The sequence below is a fragment of the Bos grunniens genome, chromosome X, assembly GCF_055505025.1.
Source record: "Bos grunniens cultivar Pamir isolate PY7600 chromosome X, Bosgru_T2T1.0, whole genome shotgun sequence".
NCBI lineage: Eukaryota > Metazoa > Chordata > Mammalia > Artiodactyla > Bovidae > Bos > Bos grunniens.
In genome coordinates, this window is record NC_141194.1 from 56,088,240 (window position 1) to 56,101,772 (window position 13,533).

A 13,533-nucleotide genomic window follows, 5' to 3' on the forward strand; every position below is an offset into this window, starting at 1 on the left:
AATCCACCTTTCAATACAGGGGGCATGGGTTTGATCCCTGAATAGGGAACTAAGATTCCAATTCCACATTCAAGATTCCAATTCCACAAACCACAAGGCAACTTATATAAAGCCAACACACCACAACTAGAGAAAGCCCACGTGCCACAATGAAGACCCAGCACAGCCCCCAAATTTTTTAAAAGTACTCTTAATAAACAGTAACTTGTACAATACTGGGATTTTTTAAATGACAGGAAGAATTCACCAATAAGGAGAGGTTTTAAATTAGAGGTTAAAGTTCTTTAATGGACAAAAAGATTGCTAAAACTTCTCTGTTTTTGACATTTCTTGTAATTTGTGTTTTTCTAGGACTGTGTCCATTTCACCTCAGTTATCAAATTTATTAGCATAAAGTTGGTCGTAATATTTTCTTAATATTTAGTGGTGCAATTATGCCTGGTCACCAGAAACAGGTGTTCCAGGGGTATCCCCTGTGTGGGCTGCATGTACCCACCTGTGGTGGTTGGGCCATAACTGCTGTGAGCATGCTATGCTATGCTAAGTCACTTCAGTCGTGTCCGACTCTGTGAGACCCCATAGACGGCAGCCCACCAGGCTCCCCCATCCCTGGGATTCTCCAGGCAAGAACACTGGAGAATGAAAAGTGAAAGTGAAGTCGCTCAGTTGTGTCCGACTCTTCGAGACCCCATGGACTGCAGCCTACCAGACTCCTCCATCCATGGGATTTTCCAGGCAAGAGTACTGGAGTGGGGTACCATTGCCTTCTCCTGTGAGCATGCTGGTGGATGGATTTGGCCCCCTGGAGCAGGAGCCATTTTTCAGGGGGCACTAGAGCCATCCGAGGCAGCTCACTGGGTGCAGTGTGATGGGTCTTGAGAGGAATACTGGATGTATGGTATTAATGAGGCTGGTGGAGAGTGACAGAAATGGTACCTGCCAGCACCAGGCCAGCTAGGTGGAAGGAGAGTGAAAAAATGGTGCCCACCAGCACTTCTGTCCCTAGAGAAAGTTTCACCAGATCCCTGCCCCTCTGGCACATGCTCTAAAATTAGTCAATGAATCTCATTCTCATATAGCCCAGGCACTTCCAAGCTGCTTCCTTTGGGACTCACAGAGAGAAAGTCTGTTTGTGAGCTCTTCAAGAGTAAAATCTTAGTTTCTGACAGTCATCCAGCTCTCCCAGATGTAAGTGCCACTGGTTTTCAAAACCAGATGTTGTAGGGATTCATTTTCCTAGGGCAGGTATCCTGGGCTGAGGGGCCCAACATGGGATTCGAACCCCTTGCTCTTCAAGGGTGACCTCTGCAGTTATGATATCTCTGTTGCTTGCAGGCTGTCACACTGAGTGTGTGGGTTCTGAATAGACTGTGTCTCTGCCCCTCCTACATATCTCAATGTGGACTTTTCTTTATGTCCTCAGTTGTGGAAAATTTGTTATGCTAGTCTTCATGTCATTTTCAGAGATAGTTGTTCTCTATGTAGTTATAGTTTAGGTGTGTTCATAGGAAGAGAAAGTGTTAAGTCACTCAGTCATGTCTGAGTCTTTACAACCCCATGTACTGTAGCCCACAGAATTCTCCAGGCAAGGATACTGGAGTGGGTAGCCATTCCCTTCTCCAGGGGATTTTCCACACCTAGGGATCGAACCAGGGTCTCCGGCATTGCAAACAGATGGGGAAAAATGGAAACAGTGGCAAATTTTATTTTCTTGGGCTCCAAAATCACTGAGGACGGTGACTGCAGCCATGAAATTAAAAGACACGCACTCCTTGGAAGAAAAGCTATGACAAACCCAGACAGCATATTAAAAAGCAGAGACATCACTTTGCTGACAAGGTCTGCATAATCAAAGCATGGTTTTTCCAGTAGTCATGTATGGATATGAGAACTGGCCCATAAAGAAGGCTGAGTGCTGAAGAATTGATGGTGCTGGAGAAGGCTCTTGAGAATTCCTTGGACTGCAAGGAGAGCAAACCAATTAATCCTAAAGGAAATCAATCCTGAATATTCATTGGAAGGACTGATGCTAAAGCTGAAGCCCCAATACTATGGCCACCTGATGTGAAGAGCTGACTCACTGAAAAGACTACCCGATGCTAGGAAAGATTGAAGACAGGAGGAGAAGGGGACAGGGAAGTCTGGAGTGCTTCAGTCCATGGGGTTACAAAGAATCAGACACGACTTAGTGACTGAACAACAAATGGGAAGAGATGAGCTCAGGATTTTCCCTTGATCTAAAGCAATAAATTTCTATCTGGGTGGTACTTCATCCCACAAGTTCTGATGTGTCATACTTTCATTATCATTCTGCTCAAAATATTTCCTAATTGTATTATGGATTTTTCTTTGACTTATGGGCTATTTGTATATGTGTTGCTTACTTTCAAAACATTCGGGTATGTTCTAATTGTCTCTCTGTTCAGAGTTTTGATTTATTTCAATAGTAATTAGAGAAAATATAATGCATGATTCCAATCCTTTGAAGTTTTTTGCCATTAGTTTTATGTCCCAAAATACTGTCTATTTTGGTCAGTGGGCCACATGCACTTGAAAAGATGTGTATTCTACAGTTGTGGGATGTAGAGAACTATGATGTCAATTAGGTCATACTGGTATATCATGTTCAAATCTTTACAGATTCTTTTGTCTGTAAACAGACAAAAATCAGTTACTGAGATAGGAATGTCAAAATCTCCAATTATGAATATGTATTCCATTTTTCCTTTTAGTGTAGTCAATATTTTCTTTATACATTTTGAGGCTACGCTAAAGTAAATACAAATTTCTATTTTTATAATCCTGTTGAATTTAAATTTTATCAATTTCAGAGAAAGAGGGCACATTACTGAACATATAATAGACATTACAATGATAATACAGGGACTTCCCTGATAGTCCAGTGCCTGGGACACTGCACTTCCAATGCAGTGTTCCCTGGTTGGGGAACTGGATCCCGCATGCCACAGCTGTGGATCCCACATGCCGTGACTAAGACCCAGTGTAGCCAAATAAATAAATACTTTTTAAATTAGTAAAATGATAATACAGGAATATTATGAGACAACTGAATGTCAAATATTGACAAGTTAGATAAAATGCACAAACTTCCTGAAAGAAAAATTATCAAAGCAAGAAGAAATATGAATATCCTTATATCTAGTAAAGAAACTGAATTTGAAATGAAAGATAGTCCCACAAAGAAAATTTGAGACCCAGATGAGTTCACTGGTAAATCCGTTACTAAAACTTTCCCATCAAGAAAATTTGAGGGCAGATCATTTCACTGGTGAATTTCATGAACAGTAAAAAAAGAAGTAAAAATCTTCCACAAACTTTCAGATAATAGAGAAGGGAACACTTCACAACTAATTTTTTTGTGGCCATCATAACCCTAATACTCAAACCCGACAAAGATACTGCAAAAAAGAGAAAACTACAAACCAATATCACCCATGAAAAGTGCAAATATTTTTTCAGTAAATAGAATCCAACAATATAATAATAAGGATAATAAATCATAATCAAACTAGTATTTATCTCAAAAATGTAAGGTCAATTTAAAATTGTTTATTGAAATAAAAAAATCTCAATTGTTTATTTACTGAAATAAAAAATAAATACATATATTAACAAAATAAAAGCAAATAACTCACATGATCACTCTAATAAAATGAAGAGAAAGCACTTGATAAAATCCAACAAATAACCATAATAAGAAAAAAACCTCTTAAAAATTCTAGAATTAGAAAGGAACTTACATAGCCTGATAAAGGGCAGCTTCAAAAAACTTACAGCTAACATCATTAATGGTACTTTTTTTTTGCCTCAAATATCAGAACAAGGCAAGCATGTCCATCCTCACCCCTTCTATTCAACACTGAACTAAATAAAGGTCTTTGACTGTGAAATAAGGAAAGGAAAAGAAATAAAAGCATGAAATTGGAAAAGAAGAAGTAAAAGTGCCCTTAAAGTGTTGATTACTTACATGAAAAACCCCAAACAGAGGGAGAGGGTGGGAAGATTTGGGAGAATGGCATTGAAGCATGTATAATATCATGTATGAAACGAGTCGCCAGTCCAGGTTCCATGCACGATACTGGATGCTTGGGGCTGGTGCACTTGGATGACCCAGAGGGATGGTATGGGGAGGGAGGAGGGAGGATCATTCAGGATGGGGAACACATGTATACCTGTGGTGGATTCATTTCGATATTTGGCAAAACTAACACAATATTGTAAAGTTTAAAAATAAAATAAAATATTAAAAAAATGTAAAAAAAACAATTAATAGGTGGATTTAGAAATGACTGCCAGTGCAGGAGACACAGGAGGTTCAATCCCACAAGGAACTATGATCCCACAAACCATGAGGAAACGAAGCCTGTGTGCCGCAATTACTCAGCCTGCACCCTAGAGCACACGACTTGTAACTACTGAGCCCACACACTGAAACTACTGAAGCCGGAATGCTCTAGAGCCTGTGCGCCACAACAGAAGAAGCGACAGCTACAAGAAGCCTGAGAGTAGCAACGAAGGCCCCGCACAGCCAAAAGTAAATTAATTAGTTACAAAAATTAATGCCTCAGGACATAAAGTCAATGTACAAAAATAAATTCCTAGCAATTTATACTAGCAATAAATAATCTGAAAAAAAATTTTAATGCTATTTATAATAGTATCAAAAACATCAAATGCCTAGGATAAATTTAATGAAGGATACATAAAACTTTTATATGAAAATTATAAAACATTGCTAAAGAAATCAAAGATCTAAATATATGTAGAAAGTTGCTATATTCACAGATTAGAAGGCTCAATATTATTAAGATGTCAGTTCTCTTAAAATTGATCTTAGAATTAATGCCAAACCAAATCCCAGCAAGTTTTTTTCCAAAAAATTAAAAACTGGTTATAAAATTTATATGGAAATGCAAATGACCTAGAAGAGTCAAAGTAATTTTTTAAAAAAGTCAACCTGGAGAACTTACTCTACCTGATTGCAAGACTCATTATAAAAGCTATAGTAATAAAGTATGGTGGAGGACAAGGAAGCCTGACGTGCTGTAGTCCATGGGATAGCAGAGAGTCGGATATGACTGAGTGACTGAACAACAACAAATAAAATAGGGGTCTGCCAAAAGGACAGTGTATTAACTATATTTTCTTATTTTCTGTATTCTAGATGCTCTAGCATCTGATGTCTAGCTGATCCTGGAGAGACTGCCTCTCCCAGACCTAGTTATTTCCCAGAGACAGCAAGTGACTTTCCTATAAGTATACCTACCATATGCAAACCAACAAATCCAGAGCCCATATCCACCAACTATCTCCTTTTTCAAGATCTCACAGGTTGAGCCACTAGAACCCTGCCCTAATCACCTCAGGCTGGGTACCAGGCAACTAAGGATAGTCTCTACACTACACCCCAGAGTCCACTGAAATTACTCAAACTAACTAACTCTAAACCTTTCCAGCCTGCTTATTCTACCTCACCCATTCTTTCCTATGAAAATCATAATAAAGGCTGTTGCCCATGCTTTCCCCCTACAACTTCTACCTCCTGATTGACCTTAGTGCTCCCGGGTGTGACTCTGCACAGTGTGGTATGCCTTTTCCTCTTGGAAGCTGTTACAAACTATTTTCAATGGCAGTTGTCTCCAGATATGTTGGCCTCACCATAACTGAATAATAATAAAACCTTTTCTCAGCAGTAAAGAATCTGTCTCTCAATGCAGGAGACACAAGAGACGTGAGTTCAATCCCTGGGTCAAAAAGATTTCCTAGAGGAGGAAATGGCAACCCACTCCAGTATTCTTGCTTGGAAAACTCCATGGGCAGAGCAGCCTGGCAGGCTACAGTCCATGGGGTCACAAAGAGTCAGACATGGCTGAGCACAAGCACAAGTTGAGTTCAGTTGAATAGATCAATTAAACAGAACAGAAAGTCCAGAAATAGGTTCACATATGTGAAATCAATTGATTTTAATAACTGTGCCTAGGTAATTCAGTGGGGAAAAAGCTCTTCAATAAATGGTTCTGGAACAACTGAATATTGTATTGAAAAAAATGAACATCAACCCTTACATTAAACACAAAAATGGATCATAGACCTAAACTTAAAAAGCTAAAATGATAAACTGTATAGAAGAAAATATGAGAATATCTTTGTGACCTTGCAATGTTGTTGTTCAGTTGCTCAGTCATGTTAGACTCTGTGACCCCAGGGACTGCAGCACGCCAGGCTTCCCTGTCCTTTACCATCTCCTGGAGCTTGCTCAAATTCATATCCATTGAGTGGGTGATGCCATCCAATCATCTTGTCCTCTGTCATCCCCTTCTCCTGCCTTCAATCTTTCCCAGTATCAGGGTCTTTTCTAATGAGTCAGCTCTTCCCATCAGGTGGCCAAAGTATTGGAGCTTCAGCTTCAGCATCAGTCCTTCCAATGAATATATAGGATTGACTTCCTTTAGGATTGATTTCCTTTAGGATTGACTGGTTTGATTTCCTTGCAGTCCAAAGGACTCTTAAGAGTCTTCTTCAACATCACAGTTCAAAAGCATCATGGAGGGGCGAGGAGGTCCTCTCCCTCCGTCCCCCTCCCTCACTCGCTCACTGCCAGCCCCCGCTGGCTCCCTGCCCACTCCCGGGGGCCGGGGTAAGGACGTGCACGCACGCACCCGGGCCGGGCTTCAGATGCTTCGGGGCTCTTACCCCCGGCCTCGGGGAGGAGGGGGAGACCCGGACTCACCGTGGGGAGGAAGAGGAAGGAAGACAAGAAGGAGGGAGGAAGAAAACCCGAGAGGAGGACCGGGGCCGGAGGCTTGCCACCTTCAGCACCCCCGCTAGCGCCCAAGGTGCACCCATCTTGACCAACTCAGCAAGAAGGTGGATTTTCCCTGTGTCTAAAGGGAAAAAAAAATGTCCCTGTGTCTGTAGAGATGATTTGCAGTTCAGCCCAGCTGAAGCTGACCGAATGAGACTATGCGCTGTGCCTCCACCAAGCATGTTGCCACTGTTCAAAACGAAGAGGAAGCCCAGAAAGGGAAGAACTACCAGAATGGAGATGTGTTTGGCGATGAGTATAGGATCAAACCGGTGGAAGAGGTCAAATACATGAAAAATGGGGCAGAAGAGGAGCAGAAAATAGCAGCCAGGAACCAAGAAAACTTGGGAAAAAGTGCCAGTTCAAATGTAAGACTTAAAACTAATAAAGAGATTTCAGGATTAGTTCATCAACCCAGAGCAAACATGCACATTTCTGAAAGCCAACAAGAATTCTTCAGAATGCTGGATGAAAAAATTGAAAAGGGTCGAGATTACTGTTCAGAAGAAGAAGGTATCACATAGCACCAGTCCTACCACTCAAACCGGGAGCTGCTGCTGCTGCTGCTAAGTCGCTTCAGTCGTGTCCGACTCTGTGCGACCCCATAGACGGCAGCCCACCTGGTTTCTCCGTCCCTGGGATTCTCCAGGCAAGAACGCTGGAGTCGGTTGCCATTTCCTTCTCCAATGCATGAAAGTGAAAAGTGAAAGTGAAGTCGCTCAGTCGTGTCCGACTCTAGCGACCCCAAGGACTGCAGCCTACCCGGCTCCTCCGTCCATGGGATTTTCTAGGCAAAAGTACTGGAGTGGGGTGCCATTGCCTTCTCTGAAACCAGGAGCTACTACTGTGTAAATAGGTTACACCCTAGTTGAAATCTTTGCAAAGGTCGGTTCTCTTCAGCGAACAGCACTATAGCAAAAGAAGATCATTCCATATCGTATGCTGCATTAACTTACAGTGTTTCTTAATGAACTTGCAAAGGAATATTGCTAAAAACAAACAAAAACTGTTATCGAAATTTCTTTGTTGCTGCTAGTTAAAACTTATTGCAACTTTTCACTTCTCTGTGTCCAGGTCTGCAGCAAAATTCTGCAATTTCACCTTGAAGATACTGTTGGTTTTACAGATGCTCTCCAACCTATTTTTTCTAAAAGATGAAGTAGTGGTGAACTCAGATATCCAACTTCTGTTCTAGACTGGTTCTGCTTCTAAGACAAGCGCCTCCTTCCCCGCTCCCTCCTCCCTGCCTCCCCCAGTAGTCCAGAGCCTTGTTTCTCACTGGCAGTGTTGCACTTTGGAGATGGGATGGTTGCTATGGCAAGCCTAGTTTCTCTGCTATGAAGAAGTAGAGACGCTACTATCAATTCAAAGCATGTCATGACATGACTCCTGGAAGTGACATAGGAGGGAGCAGCAGGTGGTTTCATTTCCTGGGTCTCTTAATCAAAGATCAAGCTTGCAACATCAGTTTTGCTCAGATGCAGACGAAGTGTGATCACAATCTTTTGAATCCCTCTTGCCCACTTTTTTTTTTTTTTCCTAAGAAAATAAACATTTTACTGTTTTGTTTTTTTTTTTTTTTAAAGCAGCATGGCACTCAGCCTTCTTTATGGTCCAACTCTCAAATCTATACATAACTACTGGAAAAACCATAGCTTTGAGTATATGGACCTTTGTTGGCAAAATAATGTCTCTGCTTTTTAATATGCTGTCTAGGTTCGTCATAGCTTTTCTTCCAAGAAGCAAGAACCTTGCAGTAAGCCAAGATTTATTAAATAGATCACAAAAAATACTAAAACTTTTTTAAAGATGATAAATTAGGCTCCATAAAAATTAAAATATTTTTCCTTTGATAGGCACCAGTAAGACTAAAACTGTAAGATACACATTACAACAAAATATTGGCAGTACATATATCTGGCTTAGAAATTGTATCGAGCAAATATAAAAAACTCTTATACCTCAATAAGAAGACAAACAACCCCCCCCCATAGGAAAGATATTTCAATAGACACTTCACAAAAAAATGTACAAATGATAATAAGCACATGAAGGTATTTAACATTATTACTCATCAGAGAAATGCTGCTTACATTCATAACATACCATTACATATCCATTCTAATAGCAAAGTTTAAAGAGACTGATGATAACAAGTATAGGCAAGGATTTGGGGCAACAGAATTTCTCATGTATTGCTGTTGGGAATGTAAAGCCATTTTGGAAGACAGTTTGGCAATTATATGAAATTATAAGAAAGGTGAGCAAACACTGATGGGTGAGGCCATGCTCAGTAAATCTTTAATCCAATTTCTGTTGAAGGGTGCAGCTGTGTTCCCTCCCTGCTATTTATCTGGGGCCAAACTATGGTGGAGGTAATGAAGATAATGGTTCAGTTCAGTTCAGTTCAGTCGCTCAGTCGTGTCTGACTCTTTGCGACCCCATGAATCGCAGCATGCCAGGCCTCCCTGTCCATCACCGACTCCTGGAGTTCACTCAAACTTACGTCCACTGAGTTGGTGATTCCATCCAGCTATCTCATCCTCTGTTGTCCCCTTTTCCTCCTGTCCCCAATACCTCCCAGCATCAGAGTCTTCCAATGAGTCAACACTTCGCATGAGGTGGCCAAAGTACTGGAGTTTCAGATTTAGCATCATTCCTTCCAAAGAACACCCAGGGCTGGGTCTCCTTTAGAACGGACTGGTTGGATCTCCTTGCAGTCCAACGGACTCTCAACTTCTCCAACACCACAGTTCAAAAGCATCAATTCTTCGGCGCTCAGCTTTCTTCACAGTCCAACTTTTACATCCATACATGACTACTGGAAAAACCATAGCCTTGACTAGACGGACCTTTGTTGGCAAAGTAATGTCTCTGCTTTTGAATATGCTATCTAGGTTGGTCATAACTTTCCTTTCAAGGAGTAAGCGTCTTTTAATTTCATGGCTGCGGTCACCATCTGCAGAGCAACGCTAATCCTAGGCATTTACCCAAGAAAAATGTAGACATATGCTCACACAAAGACAAATCAGAATGTTTACTGCAACTGTAGTCATAATAACCAAATAATGACCACTTGTCATTAACAGGCATAGAGATAAAAAAAAATTATAACGGAACAGTATTCACTATTTAAAAGGAACTATTTAATAGTCATACCATGGAATAGTATCCACTATTTAAAAGAAACAAACTAGTGATATACTCAATAACATGAATGAATTGCAAAATCATTAGGCTGAACAAATAAAGCCAGACCCAAAAAGGTACATACAGAATGATTCCATTTATATGCAACACTAATAAAGGCAAATCTAGTCTATAATGACAAAAAGTAACTCAGTGGTTGCTTGGGGCCAAAGTCATGTAGAGTGTTAACTACAAGGGGCATGAAGGTGCATTTTTGTGTGATGGAATGTATCACGACTGGGGTGGTGCTTATAACAGTGTGTACCTTTGTCAAAACTCACCAAACTGTACACTTAAAATGGATACTTATTATGGTATGTAAATTATATCTTAATAAATTTGATTTTAAAAGAGAAAATGCTAGGTGACAGGGATCATAAAGTGAGAAGATGGAAGGCAGGCATGGAGATTAGGGGAGGTGAAGAGAAGTGAGGAATCTGAAAGCAATATCTACAAAGAGAAAAGGAGGTGGGGCTGGTTGTAGATGACAGTTTGTTGATATCTTAGAGTGAGAAGATGAAAACAAGAGGGAGAAGAAGCTGAAAGGGAACCAGGTAGAACAGGAGTGAGGCAACCAACTGATCTCCAAAGAAGGCAAATCCATTAAAACCTGAATGTATACAATAAGGATCTAAGACCTTGGGAGTGGGGTTTCAGTACTAAAGCATAAAAATGTAATGGGAGGAGAAAACATTCAAGAAAGCCAGATCCATAGTAAGGAAGTCTGGCATATGATCTAGAGTATAGATACTGTAGCAATTCTCCTGGAGGGAAGCTAAGCCAAGAAGCAGTAAGGGAAATACAGGGAAGAGCAGTTTGGTACCTCAGAGGCCAAGGAGTTTCTAAAGTTTTGAACCTTCAAAAAGGGCAGCAATCACAGCACTTTAAAGGTATTGGTCTTAAGTATTTCCATTGTCTTCCTTCTGCCAGGATCACACTCACCTGAGCAGCTGTGATGTAGGGTTTTTTCCTTCAGTGCCCAAGGCTCCTCTCCTTGCTCCAACTTGAATATGACCTCTGGTTTGGGAACTTCATACCCTGTTAACAGGAAATGATAGAAAATGGGGTCCAACTAATTGCTTTCCATGTGTTCTTTGGAAAAGTAACCGCATTTCATTGGAAAAAGAGTAATAAGCATGAATGTGCAAAGGGAGTGAAGAATCTCAGGGAAATCAAGGATGACACCATTACACATTTCAGATGCCCCAGAGCACTTAGCAGCTGAGAATGGAAACCACCTCACTGAGGTTCTGTGTTAGTTCCCTAGGGCTTCTTTAAGAAAGTACCAAAAAATCCCTGGAGAAGGAAATGGCAAACCACTCCAATATTCTTGCCTGGAAAAGTACATGGACAGAGCCTGGTGGACTGCAGTCCTTGGGGTTACATGACTGAGCATGCAGGCATGAGGGTGGAGGGAGATGGGTTGGTAGCAATAACCTGGTAGAACTAAAAAAAAAAAAAGAAAGAGAGAAAGCACCAAAAACTAGGTGACTTAAAACAACAGAAATGTATTATCTGATATTTCTAGAGGCTAGAATTCTGAAATCAAGGTGTTAGCAGTGTCATGGTCACTCCAGCAGATATAGGGGAGAATCCTTCCTTGCACCTTCTAGCTTATTCTGTCTGCCAAAATCTCTGGTGTTCCTTGGCTTGTAAATGTATTTTAATCTAGTCCCATGGCTATCTTCTCCCTGTGTGTCTTCTTACTGTCTTTCCTCTATGTGTGCCTATTTCTGTGCCCAAATCTCCTTTTTTTTTTTTTTAATAAGGATACCACTCAGGTTAGGGTCCACTCCAATGACCTCATTTTAATTTGATCCCTTCTGTAAAGATACTACTTTCAAATAAAGGCACATTCTCAGGTACTGGGGGTTAAGATTTTGACATATCTTTTTTTGAGGGGTCACTATTCAACCAATAAGAGCATGTCCCCTGACCCCCCCAAATTCACATCTTTCCCATGTATAAAATACATTAACCCTATCCCAATATCCCCAATCAACTCTTAGGTCTAAAATTTCATCTAAACATCAACCCAGGGTCTCAGATCTCAGCATCTAAATCATCTAAATCTTATGGGTAAGACTTGAGTATAAGTCATTCTGGGACAAAATTCCTCTCCATGCATATCTATGAAAGCAGACGCACTACCTGTTTCTAAAATATTCCAAACACAGTGGTGTCACAGGCATAGGATAGATACTCCCATTCCAAAAGGGAGAAATTAGAATTTAGAAAGGTATGGCAGGTCTCAAGCAAGTCTGAAACCGAGCAGGGCAAATTCCATTAGATTTTAAGTGAAAGTGAAAGTCACTCAGTCGTGTCTGACTCTGCAACCCCATGGACTATACAGTCCATGGAATTCTCCAGGCCAGAATACTGGAGTGGGTAGCCTTTTCCTTCTCCAAGGGATCTTCCCAACCCAGGGATCGAACCCAGGTCTCCTGCATTGCAGGCGGATTCTTTACCAGCTGAGCCACAGCTTGACAATAATCCTCACTGGTTCAATGTTCTGTCCTCCAAGCCCACCAGGATGGTAGCCCCACCCCCTCAGCCCTGGGCCAGGAATGGCACCACTTACTATCACTCCTAATGGCCCATTAGCAAAAATTTTGTTTCCTGTACTGGCAGTCTTATGCTCTGCTGTTCCACATGCCTTAGTTCCAAAGGGAGGAATACTTCTACCAAGAGACACAACACTGATTCTATTGAACTGGAAGATAAGTCTGCCACCCGGAAATCTTGGTCTTTTCACATCTCTGAATCAACAGGCAAAGAAGGGAGTTACTGTGCTGGCTGGGGTGGTTGATCTTGACTATCAAGCGGAAACTGTGGCCTGCTATATCACAATGGAAATAAAGAAGAGTATGTCTTAGTGCTTGTTTCAGCAGTGAAGTGAAGTGAAAGCTGCTCAATCATGTCTGACTCTTTGAGACCACATAGGCTGGAGCCTGCCAGGCTCTTCCGTCCATGGAATTCTTCAGGCAAGAATACTGGAGTGGGTAGCCTTTCACTTCTCCAGGGGATCTTTCTGACCCAGGGATTGAACCCGGGTCTCCCACATTACAGGCAGATTATCTTTATCATCTAAACCACCAGGGAAGCCCGGCAGTACATGTATTAAAATTGGAATGATACAGAGAAGATTAGCATGGCCCCTGAGCAAAGATGACACACAAATTCATGAAGTGTTCCATATTTTTATGGAATCTTAAAAAAAAAAAAAGGATACAAATGAACTTATTTACAAAACAGAAGTAGAGTCATGGATGTAGAAAACAAACTTATGGTTACCAGACGGTAAGAGGGGAGGAGAGATAAATTGAGATTGGGATTGACATATACACACTACTACATATAAAATAGATAACTAATAAGGACTTACTGTATAGCACACAGAACTCTACTCACTACTCTGTAATGGCCTATATGGGAAAAGAATCTTAAAAAAAAGAGTGGATATATGTATATGTATAACTGATTCACCTTGCTGTACACCTGGAACTAACATTGTAAAT

General features: G+C 41.0%; 1 protein-coding gene, 1 non-coding gene and 1 pseudogene across 6 annotated transcripts in view; 2 read left to right on the top strand and 1 right to left on the bottom strand.

The window, feature by feature from the left end:
- LOC147340450 (zinc finger protein 81-like) overlaps nt 1-13,533 on the bottom strand; it is a 125,865-nt gene that overhangs the window by 32,373 nt on the left and 79,959 nt on the right. For all 5 annotated transcript variants that reach the window (XM_086386352.1, XM_086386350.1, XM_086386353.1 and 2 more), the window contains exon 4: nt 10,958-11,053. In XM_086386352.1, the coding sequence (XP_086242478.1) occupies nt 10,958-11,053 (96 nt within the window). The remainder of the gene's footprint in view (nt 1-10,957; nt 11,054-13,533) is intronic.
- Nucleotides 6,915-7,369, top strand: LOC147340451 (uncharacterized protein C1orf21 pseudogene; annotated as a pseudogene).
- Nucleotides 13,115-13,218, top strand: LOC147340452 (U6 spliceosomal RNA). The gene has a single exon (XR_015160034.1). It is a non-coding gene; the product is annotated as a U6 spliceosomal RNA (small nuclear RNA).